Raw genomic sequence first — 14,288 nt, 5'->3', positions numbered from 1 at the left:
TGTACTTTTTGGAAAACAAATTCAACTTTTGTGATATAAAATTCCACTATTTGGTTGAAAATTAACTTTCTTTGTTGAAAATTCATCTTTTTCGGGTGTGAAAGTGAAATGGTTACTAGAAAAATTCAATTATGTTGAAAATTTAAATTAAATTAAATTAAAATTAAATCTTACGTTGAAAATTGGTCTATTCTTTATTGAAAATCCAACCATTTTGGTTGTTAGAAATTTAATTATTTGAGTGAAAAGAAACTTTTTTTTGAAAATTCGACTTTTTGACATCAAAATTTAATAATTTCGTAGAAAATTCTGCTATTTGGTGGAAAATAAACTTTTTGGATGAAATAGAATATTTCTTATAATTGAAAATTAATTAATTTGGTTAACAATTAACTTTTTTAATCTGAAAATTCATCTTTTTCGGGTATAAAGATGCATTTTTTTTCTAACAAAATTCGATTTTATAGCTTTAAAACTCCAACTTTATCTACAAAATACGATTTTTAGCTTCAAAGCCTAACTCTTGTAGAAAATTGATATATTTGGTAGAAAATTGGTCTTTTTGACTAAAAAATTTAATAATTATTCAAAGAATGCAGTTAGTTTGTTGAAAATAAACTTTTATGTTGAAAATTTATCTTTTTTGGATGTAACCATGAAATGTTTTCTAAAAAAAATTGAATTTTAGCTTCAAAACTTAATTCTTTTGTTGAAAGTTCAAATATTTGTAAAAAATTGGTCTTTTTGACTAGAAAAATCAACTATTTTTGTTGAAAATTCAAATATTTTTTAGAAAATTAATAAACATTTAAATAAATAATTCAATAATTTATAAATATTTGTATATGTAATATTTTTAATAAAAAATTTGGAAAAATTTAATAATTTCGCAGAAAATTTAAATATTGGGTTTAAAGTAAATTTTTCTGGTGAAATTGCAGATTTTTGGTTCGAAAATTTAACTATTTTCAAAGTTCAATAATTTCGTAACAAATTTAACTATTTTTGGTAAAATTGAATTTTTTTATCGAAAATTAAATTATTTTGGTTGAAAATTTAACTGCTGTGTAGAAAATTCAAATATTTGGTTGAAAATTAAGTTTTTGGTGAAACTGCTTATATTTTGGGTCGAAAATCCAACTGTTTTTTGGTTAAAAATGAACTTTTTTGTTGAAAGTTGAATTTTTTTATAGAAAATTCGTCTTGTTGACTAAAAAGTTTAATAATTTCGTAGAAAAATAAACTATTTTTAGTAAAATTGTATATTTTTTTTTATCGAAAACTAAACTATTTTGGTTGAAAATTTATCTGCCTTGTACGAAATTCGTCTTTTTAAATTGAAAATTTAATAATTTTGTAGCAAATTCAAGTATTTGGTTGATAATTAACTTTTTTTGGTAAAATTGCTTATTTTTTTGTTGAAAATTCATCTATTTTTGTTGAAAATTCAACTGTTTTGTAGAAAATTAATAAAAAAATAAATAAATAATTTAATAATCTATAAATATTTGTATATGTAGTATTAAAAAAAAAATTAAGAAAAATGTAATAATTTCGTAGAAAATTCAAAAATTTGGTTGAAAATGATTTTTTTTTGTTTAATTGCATATTTTTAGGCCGAGAATGCAACTATTTTTTGGTTAAAAACGAACTTTTTTTTGTTAAAAGTTGAACTGTTTTGTAGGAAATTGGTCTTGATGATTAAAAAATTTAATAGTTTCTTAGAAAGATCAACTATTTTGGTTAAAAATGAACTTTATTCTTAAAAATTTAACTGTTTTGTAGAAACTTTTGTTTTGCTTTTAAAGTTTAATAATTTTAATAGCAAATTAAAAAGTTTTTGGTAAAATTGAATTTTTTAAATCGAAAATTAAACTTTTTTGTTTGAAAATTTAACTGCTGTGTAGAAAATTCGTCTTTTTAACTTGAAAATGTAATATTTTCGTATAAAATTCAAATACTTGGTTGAAAATTAACTTTTTGGTGAAATTTCTTATATTTTGGCTCGGAAATCCAACTGTTTTTTCATTAAAAATTAACTTCTTCGTTCAAAATTGAGTTTTTTTAATAGAAAATTCGTCTTGTTGACTAAAAAGTTTAATAATTTCGTAGAAAAATCAACTATTTTTGGTAAATTTGCATATTTTTTTATCGAAAATCAAACTATTTTGGTTGACAATGTATCTGCTTTGTATGAAATTCGTCTTTTAAAATACAAAAATGCAAAAATTTTTTAGCAAATTTAAGTATTTGGTTGATAATGAACTTTTTTGGTGAAATTTCTATTTTTTTGTCGAAAATTCAACTATTTTGTTTACAAATTCAAATATTTTGTAAAAAATAATAAAAATATACATAAATAATTTAATAATCTATAAATATTTGTATATGTAATATTTTTAGTAGACAATTAAGAAAAATTTAATAATTTTGTAGCAAATTCAAGTATTTGGTTGAGAATGAACTTTTTTTGTGAAATTGCTTATTTTTTTGTCGAAAATTGAATTGTTTTGTAGAAAATTAATAAAAATTCAAAATAATAATTCAATAATTTATAAATATGTGTGTATGATATTTTTAATAAATATTTAAGAAAAATTTAATATTTTTGTAGAAAATTTAAATATTTGGTTAAAAATTAACTTCTTTCGTTTAGTTGCATATTTTTTGATCGAAAATTCAACAATTTTACTTGAAAATTAACTTTTTTTTTAAATTTATATTTTTGAGTTCGTTTGTATTTGGTTGAAAATTTATGTTTTGAAGTTAAAACTTAACTATTCCGTTTTTGAATCAAAACTCATATATTTTTGGTAAGATTTGTCTTTTTTCTTCTTGATTGAAAATTTAACTGTTTGTTTAAAACTAGATTTTATTTTGTGGAAAGAAATGTATTTCTATATGAAATCTTAGGAATTTAAAGTGCTTAAAATTAAGTTCAATATGTTCACTAGAATAATTTTATTTAAAAAAATTGTTCCCCTATTATACCCCTTTTTTCTTATAAAAAAATCTCCCTATTTTTCCCGTTTTAATAGCATTTTTGTCTGTCATGTCTGGATCTTACATCATGAAACCAAAATATTTATTTATAAGGGTAAAAAATGATTTGTAGATAGTATTATTAATTACATTTAACCCTGAATTTTCACGAATTTTCCACTCTTTTTTGAAATTCTCTTTTTTGATTTAAAATTTTATTTCTTTTGGTAAAAATGTAATTAAAAACAAAAAAAAGGGCAACTGATTATTCAAAAATTAATGTGTTTTGGTATGGGATTTTTAAAATAATTTTTTTTTGTTTTAAATTAATCTTCTTAACTGCGAATTATACTCTTTCATTTTTGCCTGAAAATTTATCTCTTTTAATGGAAAATTGAAGTATTTTCTTAATAATTCCTCCTTTTTGCATGAGAGTTCAACTATTTAGTTGTAAAGGCAATTTTTTGGTCAATAATAATAAATTTTATTTTCGAAAAACCAACTATTTTATTGTGAAATTAATTCTTGTAGGTTGAAAATTAAATTATTTGCTTGAAGCTTCAACTATTTTGTTAAAAATTCAATTATTTCGTTACAGTAAAATTAATTACATTTAAAAATGAATTCCCTTTCTTCTTTTTTTAAAATTTAACTTTAGTTGAATCTTTCTCTTGAGATTTGCAATTCCTAACGTTTTTGTTTATTGTTATTAAAAAAAAAAATTTGAACGAGGGAAACAAAAGAGAAAAGTGATATTTATTACTTGGATTTTTTAATTTTTAATTTTCAAGAATTGTGGAATTAAATTTGAATTTTGGAAGCTAAAGAGTTAAATTCCGATTTATTCTGAATTGAATTTCTTGAATTTCTATTGTTGAACTATTTTTGCAAATTCGTCAAATTTCTGATTGAATTTTCCGTCAGGTAATTTTTGTGAGTGCACGTGTCCATCCTGGTGAAACGCCATCTAGTTTTGTTCTGAATGGTTTTCTGAGTCTTTTACTCAATCGAGACGACCCGATAGCTGTTAATCTGCGCCGGCTTTATGTGTTCAAATTGATTCCAATGCTGAACCCGGATGGAGTGGCCAAAGGACATTATCGGATGGACACCAGGGGTGTCAATCTTAACAGGGTGTATTTAAATCCTTCAGAAAAAGACCATCCGACGATATTCGCTGCAAGAACTTTAATTTGGTTCGTAATTTTTCCCAATTTTAAAATAAATAAAATTGAGAAGAAAAAATTCAAGGATTAAGTTATAATCATCATCCAGGCTATTTACTCGACCTGGAAAACCTGGAATTTATTTGCAATATAAAATTGATTAACCTTTTTGATTAAAAATTCAATGCTTGAATGAAAATAAATTTTTGTGATATTAAAATTGAATAATTTCGTACAACATTCAATCATTTGGTTGAAAATGAACTTTTTGATTGAAAATTCATCATTTTTGGCGTAAAACTGAAATCTTTTATAAAAAAAACGACTTTTAGTTTCTAAAGTTAACTTAACAATTACGTAAAAAGTTAAACCATTCGGTTGATAATTACCTTTTTGAATGAAATTGCATACTTTTGGATTAAAAATTCAACTATTTTGGTTGAAAATGAACTTTTCTGTTAAAAATTGAATTGTTTTGTAGAAAATTTTGTCTTTTTCGCTAAAACATTTAACAATTTAATATAAAATTTAACTATTTGGTTGAAAATGAGCTTTTTTGATAAAATTGCATACTTTTGGATTAAAAGTTCAACTATTTTGGTTACAAATGAACTTTTTTGTCAAAAGTTTAATTATTTTATTGAAAGTTGACCTTTTTGTCTAAAACATTTAATAATTTCGTAGAAAATTCAACTAATTTGTTTAAAAATTTAACTGCTTTGTAGTATATTAGTCTTTTTGACTGAAAAAATTAACAATAACTTAGAAAAGTAAACTATTTGGTTGTTAATTAAGTTTTTGGATGAATTTCCATATTTTTTGTTGGAAATTCAACTATTTTTGTTAAAAATGAACTTTTTTGGTAAAAAATTTAATTGTTATTTAGAAATTCCTTTTTTTCTCTTTAAAATATTCAATAATTTCTTAGAAAATTAATTTATTTGGTTGATAATAAACTTTTTTTTATGAAATTTCATATTTTTTATTAATAAATTCAACTATTTTGTTTGAAAATTTAACTGCTTATTAGAATACTAATCTTTTTGACTTAAAAAATTAATAATAACTTAGAAAATTAAACTATTTGGTTGTTAATTAAGTTTTTGGATGAAAATAAATATTTTTTGTTTAAAATTCAACAATTTTTGTTTAAAATGAACCTGTTTGTTAAAAATGTAACTGTTTCTTAGAAATTTCGTTTTTTTCGTTAAAATATTTAATAATTTCATAATAAATTCAACTATTTGGTTGATAATAAACTTTTTATGTGAAAGAGCATATTTTTCTTTTTTAAAATTTTATGTTTTTTAGAAATTTGATTTTTTTTTCTTTAAAATGTTTAATAATTTCGTAGAAAATTTAACTATTTGGTTGATAATAAACTTTTTAGGTGAAAGATCAAATTTTTCTGTGAAAAATTCAACTTTTTGGTTAAAAACGAACTTTTTGTTAAAAATTAAATGGTTTTGTAGAAAATTCGTCTTTTTGGCAAAAACATTCAATAATTTTGTAGAAAATTTAATTATTTTGTTTAAAAATGAACCTTTTGTTAAAAATTTAACTGTTTTTTTAGAAGTTTATTTATGTGTTTCTTTAAAATGTTGAATAATTTCGTAGAAAATTCATCTAATTTTGTTAAAAAGAACTTTTTTGTAAAAAATTTAGCTGTTTTTTTGAAAATTGGTATTTTTAACTAGAAAATTTAACAGGTTAATAGAAAATTCAACTATTTGATTGAAAATTACCTTTTTTGGTGAAATTACATATTTTTGGGTTGAAAATTTAACTGTTTATTAGAAATTTTGTTTTTCTGTTCTTTAAAATATTTAATAATTTCGTAGAAAATTCAACTATTTTGTTAAAAACGAACTTTTTTGTTAAAAATTTAGCTGTTTTTTTTTTTTAGAAAATTGATATTTTTAACTAGAAAATTTAACAGGTTAATAGAAAATTCAACTATTTGATTGAAAATTACCTTTTTTGATGAAATTGCATATTTTTGGATCGAAAATTTAACTGTTTCTTAGAAATTTCGTTTTTTTTTAAATATTTAATTATTTCGTAGAAAATTCAACTATTTGGTTGATAATAAACTTTTTATGTGAAATTGCAAATTTTCATCGAAAATTCAACTATTTTGGTTAAAAAAGAACTTTTTTGTTAAAAATTTAGCTGTTTTTTTTAGAAAATTGGTCTTTTAAATAGAAAATTTAACAGGTTAATAGAAAATTCCACTATTTGATTGAAAAATGCCTTTTTAGATGAAATTCCATATTTTTGGGTTGAAAATTTAACTGTTTCTTAGAAATTTCGTTTTTTTTTCTTTTAAATATTTCGTAGAAAATCCAACTGTTTGGTTGATAATAAACTTTTTATGTGAAAGAGCATATTTTTGATGAAAAATTCTGCTTTTTGGTTGAACTTTGAACTGCTTCGTAAAAATTTTGTTTTTTTCTTAAAAAAATTTAATAATTTCGTAAAAAATTAAATTATTTATTTAGAATTTAAAGTTTTTGTTAAAAATTTTATGTTTTTTAGAAATGTTTTTTTTCTTTAAAATGTTTAATAATTTCGTAGAAAATTCAACTATTTGGGCGATAATAAACTTTTTTGGTGAAATTGCATATTTCCATCGAAAATTCAACTATTTTGGTTAAAAACGAAATTTAGTTAAACATTACACTGTTTTGTAGAAAATTGGTCTTTTTGGCCAAAACATTTAATAATTTCGTAGAAAATTTAATTATTTTGTTTAAAAATGAACCTTTTGTTAAAAATTTAACTATTTTTTAGAAGTTTATTTAAGTTTTTCTTTAAAATGTTGAATAATTTCGTAGAAAACTCAACTGTTTTGGTTAAAAACGAACTTTTTTGTTAAAAATTTAGCTGTTTTTTAGAAAATTGGTATTTTTAACTAGAAAATTTAACAAGTTAATAGAAAATTCGACTATTTTATTGAAAATTACCTTTTTTGATGTAATTACATATTTTTGGGTCGAAAATTCAAACGTTTCTTAGAAATTTCGTTTTTTTTTCTTTTAAATATTTCATAGAAAATCCAACTGTTTGGTTGATAATAAACTTTTTATGTGAAAGAGCATATTTTTGATGAAAAATTCTGCTTTTTGGTTGAACTTTGAACTGCTTCGTAGAAATTTTGTTTTTTTCTTAAAAAAATTTAATAATTTCGAAAAAATTAAATTATTTATTTAGAATTTAAAGTTTTTGTTAAAAATTTAAATATTTTTTAGAAGTTTATTCAAGTTTTTCTTTAAAATGTTGAATAATTTCGTAGAAAACTCAACTGTTTTGGTTAAAAACGAACTTTTTTGTTAAAAATTTAGCTGTTTTTTAGAAAATTGGTATTTTTAACTAGAAAATTTAACAGGTTAATAGAAAATTCGACTATTTTATTGAAAATTACCTTTTTTTGATGAAATTACATATTTTTGGGTCGAAAATTCAAACGTTTCTTAGAAATTTCGTTTTTTTTTTCTTTAAAATATTTAATTATTTCGTGGAAAATTTAATTATTTTGGTTGAATTTTTAACTGCTTTGTAAAATATTAGTCTTTTTGGCTTGAAAATTTAATAGCTGTTTCTTAAAAATTTCTTGTTTTTTTCTTGAAAATATTTAATAATTTCGTAGAAACTTCAACTATTCAGTTGATAATAAACTTTTTGGTGAAAGAGCATATTTTCTATGGAAAATTCTGCTTTTTCGTTGAACTTTGAATTGCTTCGTAGAAATTTTGTTTTTTTCTTTAAAAAGTTTAATAATTTCGTAAAAAACTTAATTATTTTAGTTAGAATTTAAAAGTTTTTTTAAAAATGTTATCTTTTTTAGAATTTTTTTTTCTCTAAAACGTTTAATAATTTCGTAGAAAATTCAACTATTTGGGCAATGATAAACTTTTTTGGTGAAATTGCATATTTCCATCTAAAATTCAACTATTTTGGTTAAAAACGAACTTTTTTGTTAAAAATCTAGCTGTTTTTTAGAAAATTAGTTTTTTTGACTAGAAAATTTAACAGGTTAATAGAAAATTCAACTATTTGATTGAAAAATACCTTTTTTGATGAATGCAAAATCCTGTTAAAGAAAACAAGAATCCAACGACCAAATTTGGACCACAACGAATTAACGAAAACCAAGAAAAACCCTATTTTAATCTGAAAAAAAACCCCAAAAAAAAAAACAAAAAACCCAAAAAAACCAAAAAAAAAAAAAAATTTTCGAAAAAAATAAAAAAAAGGAAAGAAAATTATTAATTATTTTTTTCCGAAAATCTTATTTTATTTTTTTGTTTTTTTTGGTTTTTTTTCAGATTACAATAAGGTTTTTCTTGGTTTTCGTTTATTCGTTGTGGTCCAAATTTGGTCGTTGGATTCTTGTTTTGTTTAACAGGATTTTGCATCAATTTGATTATTGGACGTTAAATGGGATTTTTAATTTGGATTTTTGTCTAATTTAAATTTCGTAAATTTTGTTTTTTGATGAAATTCCATATTTTTGGGTTGAAAATTTAACGGTTTCTTAGAAATTTCGTTTTTTAAAAAATATTTAATTATTTCGTAGAAATTTAAACTATTTGTTTGTTAATTAAGTTTTTAGATAAAATGCACTATTTTGTTTGAAAATTAATCTTTTATGTTACAAATGTAACTGTTTCTTAGAAATGTCGTGTTTTTTTCTTGAAAATATTTAATAATTTCGCAGAAACTTCAACTATTTAGTTGATAACAAACTTTTTAGGTGAAATAGCATATTTTTCTGTGGAAAATTCTACTTTTTGGTTAAAACTTTAACTGCTTCGTAGAAATTTCGTTTTTTTCTTTAAAAAGTTTAATATTATTGTAGAAAATTCAACTATTTGGTTGATAATTCACTTTTTGTTTGAAACTGAATATTTATATTAAAAATTCAACTACTTTGGTTGAAAATTTAACTGCTTTGTAGAATATTAATTTTTTTACTTCAAAAAGTAACAATAACTTAACAAATTAAACTGTTTGGTTGTTAATTAAGTTTTTGGATAAAATTGCATATTTTTGTCGAAAATTCAACTATTTTAGTTTAAAACGAAATGGATCGTAGAAAATTGGTCTTTTTGGCTAAAACATTTAATAATTTCGTTGAAAATTCAATTATTTTGATTAAAAATTAACCTTTTTGTTAAACATTTTCGTTAAAAAAGTTTAACTATTTGCTTGATAATTAACTTTTTTTGTAAAAATTAATATTTTTTTCGAAAAATCAAGTATTTTGTTTGAAAATTTAACTGCTTTGTAGAAAATTCGTCTTTTGACTTGAAAAATTAACAACTTTTTTAGAAAATTTAACTATTTGGTTAAAAATTAACTTTGTTTTTGGATGAAATTACATATTTTTTAGTCAAAAATTCAACTATTTAGGTTAAAAATTAACTTTTTTAAAATAAAAAGGTCACTTTTAAAGAAATTTTGTTATTTTGCTTTACTAGTTTAATAATTTCGTAGCAGGTTCAACTATTTGGTTGATAATAAACTTTTTTGGTGAAGTTACATTTTTCTATCGAAAATTCAATTATTTTGGTTGAACATTTAACTGCTTTGTAAAATATCAGTCTTTTAGATTTAAAAAGTTAACAATAACTTAGAATATTAAGTTATGTGGTTGTTAATTAAGTTTTTGGATAAAATAGCATATTTTTTGTCAAATATTCAACTGATTTGTAAAAAATTTGTATTTTTAGCCTTCTTGCCTAAAACGTTTAATAAGTTTTTAAAAAATTTCATTATTTTGTTTAAAAATGAACCTTTTGTTAAAAATTTAACTGTTTCTTAGAAATTTCTTTTTTTTTTTTTTAAATGTTTAATAATTTCGTAGAAAATTCAATTATTTGGTTGAAGGTGAACTTCTTGATTGAAAATTCATCATTTTTGTTGTAGAACTCAAATATTTTCTAAAAAATTCGCCTTTCAGTTTCAAAACTTAACTCTTTTGTTGAAAGTTCAAATGTTTTATAGAAAATTTGTCTTCTTGACTAGAAAAATTAACAATTAGGTAAAAAATTAAACTATTCGGTTGAAATTTGCATCGAAAATTCAACTACTTTTATTAAAAATTATCTTTTCTGTTAAAAATGTAATTGTTTTGTAGAAAATTTGTCTCTTTGGATAGAAAATTTAAAAATTTATTATAAAATTCAATTATTTGGTCTAAAATGAGCTTTTTGGATTAAATTGCATAATTTTTGCTCGAAAATTTAACTATTTGGATTAAAAGCGAACTTTTTTGTAAAAAATTTGACGGTTTTGATAAAAATTCACCTTCTTGTCTAAACCGTTCAATAAATTCGTAGAGAATTCAACTATTTTGGTAAATAATTAACTTTTTTTATTAAAAATTTAACTGCTTCTTAAAAATTTCGTTTTTTTTCTCTCTAAAATGTTGAATAATTTCGTAAAAAATTCAACTATTTGGTTGATAATGAGCTTTTTTGGTGAAATTTCATATTTCTATCAAAAATTAAAATATTTTGGTTAAAAATTAAACTGCTTCGTAGAATAATAGTCTTTTTTACTTGAAAACTTAATAATAACTTAGAAAATTAAATTATTTGGTTCTTAATTAAATTTTTGGATAAAATTGCATATTTTTGTCCAAAATTTAACTATTTTGGTGAAAAACGAACTTTTTTGTTAAAAATTTAACTGTTTAGTAGAAAATTGGTCTTTTTGGCTAAAACCTTTAATAATTTCACAGAAAATTGAATTATTTTGGTTAAAAATGATCCTTTTTGTTCAAAATTTGATTGTTTCTTAGATTTTTTTTCTCACTAAAATGTTTAATAATTTCGTAGAAAATTCAACTATTTGGTTGATAATTAACTTTTTTTGTGAAATTGCATATTTTTATCGAAAATTCAACTATTTCGGTTAAAAACGAACTTTTTTGTTAAAAATTGAACTGTTTAATAAAAAATTGGTCTTTTTGGCTAAAAAATTTAATAATTTCGTAGAAAATTTAATTATTTTGCTTAAAATTGAGCTTTTTTGATGAAATTGCATATTTTGGGGTCGAAAGTTCAACTATTTTGATTAAAAATACACGTTTTTCTGACAAATTGAACTATTTTGCATAAAAATGAACGTGCTTGTTGAAAATATAACTGTTTCTAAACATTTTTTTTTCTTTAAAATATTTAATAATTTCGTAGAAAATTCAACTATTTGGTTGAAAATGAACTTTTTCGATGAAATTGCAAATTTTTTGGTCGAAAATTCAACTAATTTGTTTAAAAATTTAACTGCTTTGTAAAATTTCAGCCTTTTTGACTTAAAAATTAACAATAACTTAGAAAATTAAACTATTTGATTGTCAAATAAGTTTTTGGATAAAATTTCATATTTTTTATCGAAAATTCATCTATTTTCGTAAAAAAACGAACTTTTTGTTAAAAATTTAACTGTTTTGTAGAAAATTGTTTTTTTTTGTCTAAAACATTTAATAATTTGGTAGAAAATTCAATTATTTTGTTTAAAATGAACTTTTTTGTTAAACATTTAATTTTTTTGTAGAAATTTATTGTTTTTTTTAAAAATTTTAATAATTTCGTAGAAAGTTCAACTATGTTGAATTCATTTTTACGCAAAAAATGTAATTATAATTAACTTTTTTTGGTGGAAATGAAGTTTTTTTTAGTAAATTCAACTATTTTGTTTGAAAATTTAACTGCTTTGTAGACAATTCAACTATTTGGTTCAAAATGAACTCTTATTTTATGAAATTACATATTTTTCAATAAATAAAATAGCATATTTTTTGTCCAAAATTTAACTTTTTTGGTTAAAAATGAACCTTTTTGTTGAAAATTCAAATGATTTGTAAAAAATTGGTCTTTTTAGCTATACAGTTTATCAGTTTAATAGAAAATTCAACTATTTGGTTGAAAATTAGCTTTTTTGATGACATTGCATATTTTTGGGCCGAAAATTCAATTATTTTGATTTCGCCTTCTTGTCTTAAAATTTTAATAATTTCGGAGAGAATTCAACTATTTTGGTTAATAATGAACTTTTTTGTTGAAAATTTAACTGCTTCTTAGAAATTTCGTTTTTTTTTCTTTAAAATATTTAATGATTTCGTAGAAAATTCAACCATTTGGTTAGTAATAAACTTTCTAGCTGAAAGAGCACATTTTTCTATGGAAAATTCTACTTTTTGTTTGAAAATTTAACTGCTTCCTAGAAATTTCATTTTTTTTCTTTAAAAAGGTTAATAATTTCGTAGAAAATTCAACTATTTGGTTGATAATGAACTTTTTTGGTGAAATTTCATATTTCTATCAAAAATTCATCTATTTTTTATTAAAAATGAAATTTTTTCTCATAGAAATGTAATTGTTTCGTGGAAACATATTTTTTTTTTGTAAATTATTTTTTCAAACTGCAAATTTACTTATTTTCATTGAATATTCCATTATTTCAATTCAAAATGTATGTATTTTGTTGAAAATATGCGAATTTTGTTTGAAAATTAATTTTTTTATTTGCAAAATTTTTTCTTTTTTAATTGAAAATTCAACAATTTTGTTGAAAATTCATGTTTTTTGTTGAAAACCCGTTATTTTTGGTACAAAAAATTAATCGTATTGATTGCAAATTCATCTTTCTGGTTGGAAATTTAAATATTCCAGTTAAATATTCAAAATTTTAGTTGAAAATTCATAATTTTGGTTTATAATAAATCTGCTTCTTTAAAAGTTTAATTCTTTCGTCAAAAATATATATTTATAGTTTTTTTTAATTAATTGGAAAGTGGTCCTTTTAAATTGAAAATTCGTATTTGATGTTTAAAAATAGTATTTTTTTGGCAGAAAATTAATTTTCTTTATTTAAAAGTTCATCTATAATGTTCTAAATGTAATAATTTTACTTGAAATATTACCAATTATAAGCCGTTTTAATTAAGTTTAATATAGTACCAAAATTAATTTAATCTGAATATGCACTGGATTTTAATTATAAGAAGATAAAATAAAATTTTTTATAAATTATTATTCAAATTTATGGACTTTCGAGACAAATTCAAAAAATAATTAAATAGGTTTTTTAAAAATTAAAAAAGAAGTATTTTTAATAAACTCGCGAAACTGTATGCATATTCGGAGTCGATTGTTTAAAAAAATGCTAAATAATATAATGGCTCCGTACAATGAAAAATTAAAATTTGAAGAAAAAACCTAAAATTTTCAGGGAATTTTTTTCCTGGATTTGAGTAGATACTCTGGTAATTGTTTAATTAAATTTATTCAAAAATTATTTGAAAATAAGTTGATTCAAAATAAATCGAATGGAGGAGTTGTAATTAAAAAATTGAGTAAGAATCTTTTTTTTTTTAATCAAAGGTATTATCACAATTCCTACAATCTGCCGGAAGAGACTGATTTTAAAACAGAACTATCAAATGAAAATGTGGACGAGAATAGGGAGAACATCAGCATAATTACGAATTCTGGAACTGTAACTAAGGCGGTTCGAGACACAACGAATCGTCTCCTCGAACAGGTAATTATTATTAGAAAAAGAAACAGGTTGGATCTAGGCCAGGGAAAGCCTGGATATCAGGGAATTTTATTAATCAGGGAAAGTCAGGGATTTAAAAAAAACCATGCAAAGTCAGAGGATTTCAAAATAACTGCCAAGAATGATAAATTTGAAATTGTTTTATTCTATTTATGAAAGATTCTATGTCAGAAATGTAATTTGAATTTTATTTTGTTGGAAATTATTTATTTTTATTCAAAGATTTATTTACTTTTTTAATGAAAATACAAATATTTTTTTGAAAATTCAACTTTTTTTAATTAAAATTAAACTACTTGGTTGAAAATAAAAATTTTTCTTAAGAATATTATGTTTTTGAAATCGTCTTTTTGGTTTCAAATTTGAACTGTTTGGTTAAAGATTAATTTATTTTAGTTAATGATTCATATATCTCTAGTAGAAAATTTAACTTTCTTGTTTGAAAATTTAATTATTTGGTTGAAAATGATTTATTTCTTTGTTAAATATTGATTTATTTTACTGAAAATTCAACTATTTTGTTGAAAATTAACATTTTTCTCAAAAATGCTATTTTTTGGGGTAGAAAAA

At 21.2% G+C, this 14,288-nt stretch overlaps 1 protein-coding gene across 1 annotated transcript in view; it reads left to right on the top strand.

Annotated features, from left to right (window-relative positions):
- Positions 1–14,288, top strand: part of LOC117178400 (cytosolic carboxypeptidase-like protein 5) — a 57,118-nt gene that overhangs the window by 15,946 nt on the left and 26,884 nt on the right. The window contains exons 3-4 of the mRNA XM_033369828.1: positions 3,907–4,178; positions 13,541–13,700. Coding sequence (XP_033225719.1) covers positions 3,907–4,178; positions 13,541–13,700 — 432 coding nt within the window. The remainder of the gene's footprint in view (positions 1–3,906; positions 4,179–13,540; positions 13,701–14,288) is intronic.

Source organism: Belonocnema kinseyi, chromosome 8, assembly GCF_010883055.1.
Source record: "Belonocnema kinseyi isolate 2016_QV_RU_SX_M_011 chromosome 8, B_treatae_v1, whole genome shotgun sequence".
NCBI lineage: Eukaryota > Metazoa > Arthropoda > Insecta > Hymenoptera > Cynipidae > Belonocnema > Belonocnema kinseyi.
This window is presented reverse-complemented; position numbering and strand designations above follow the sequence as displayed.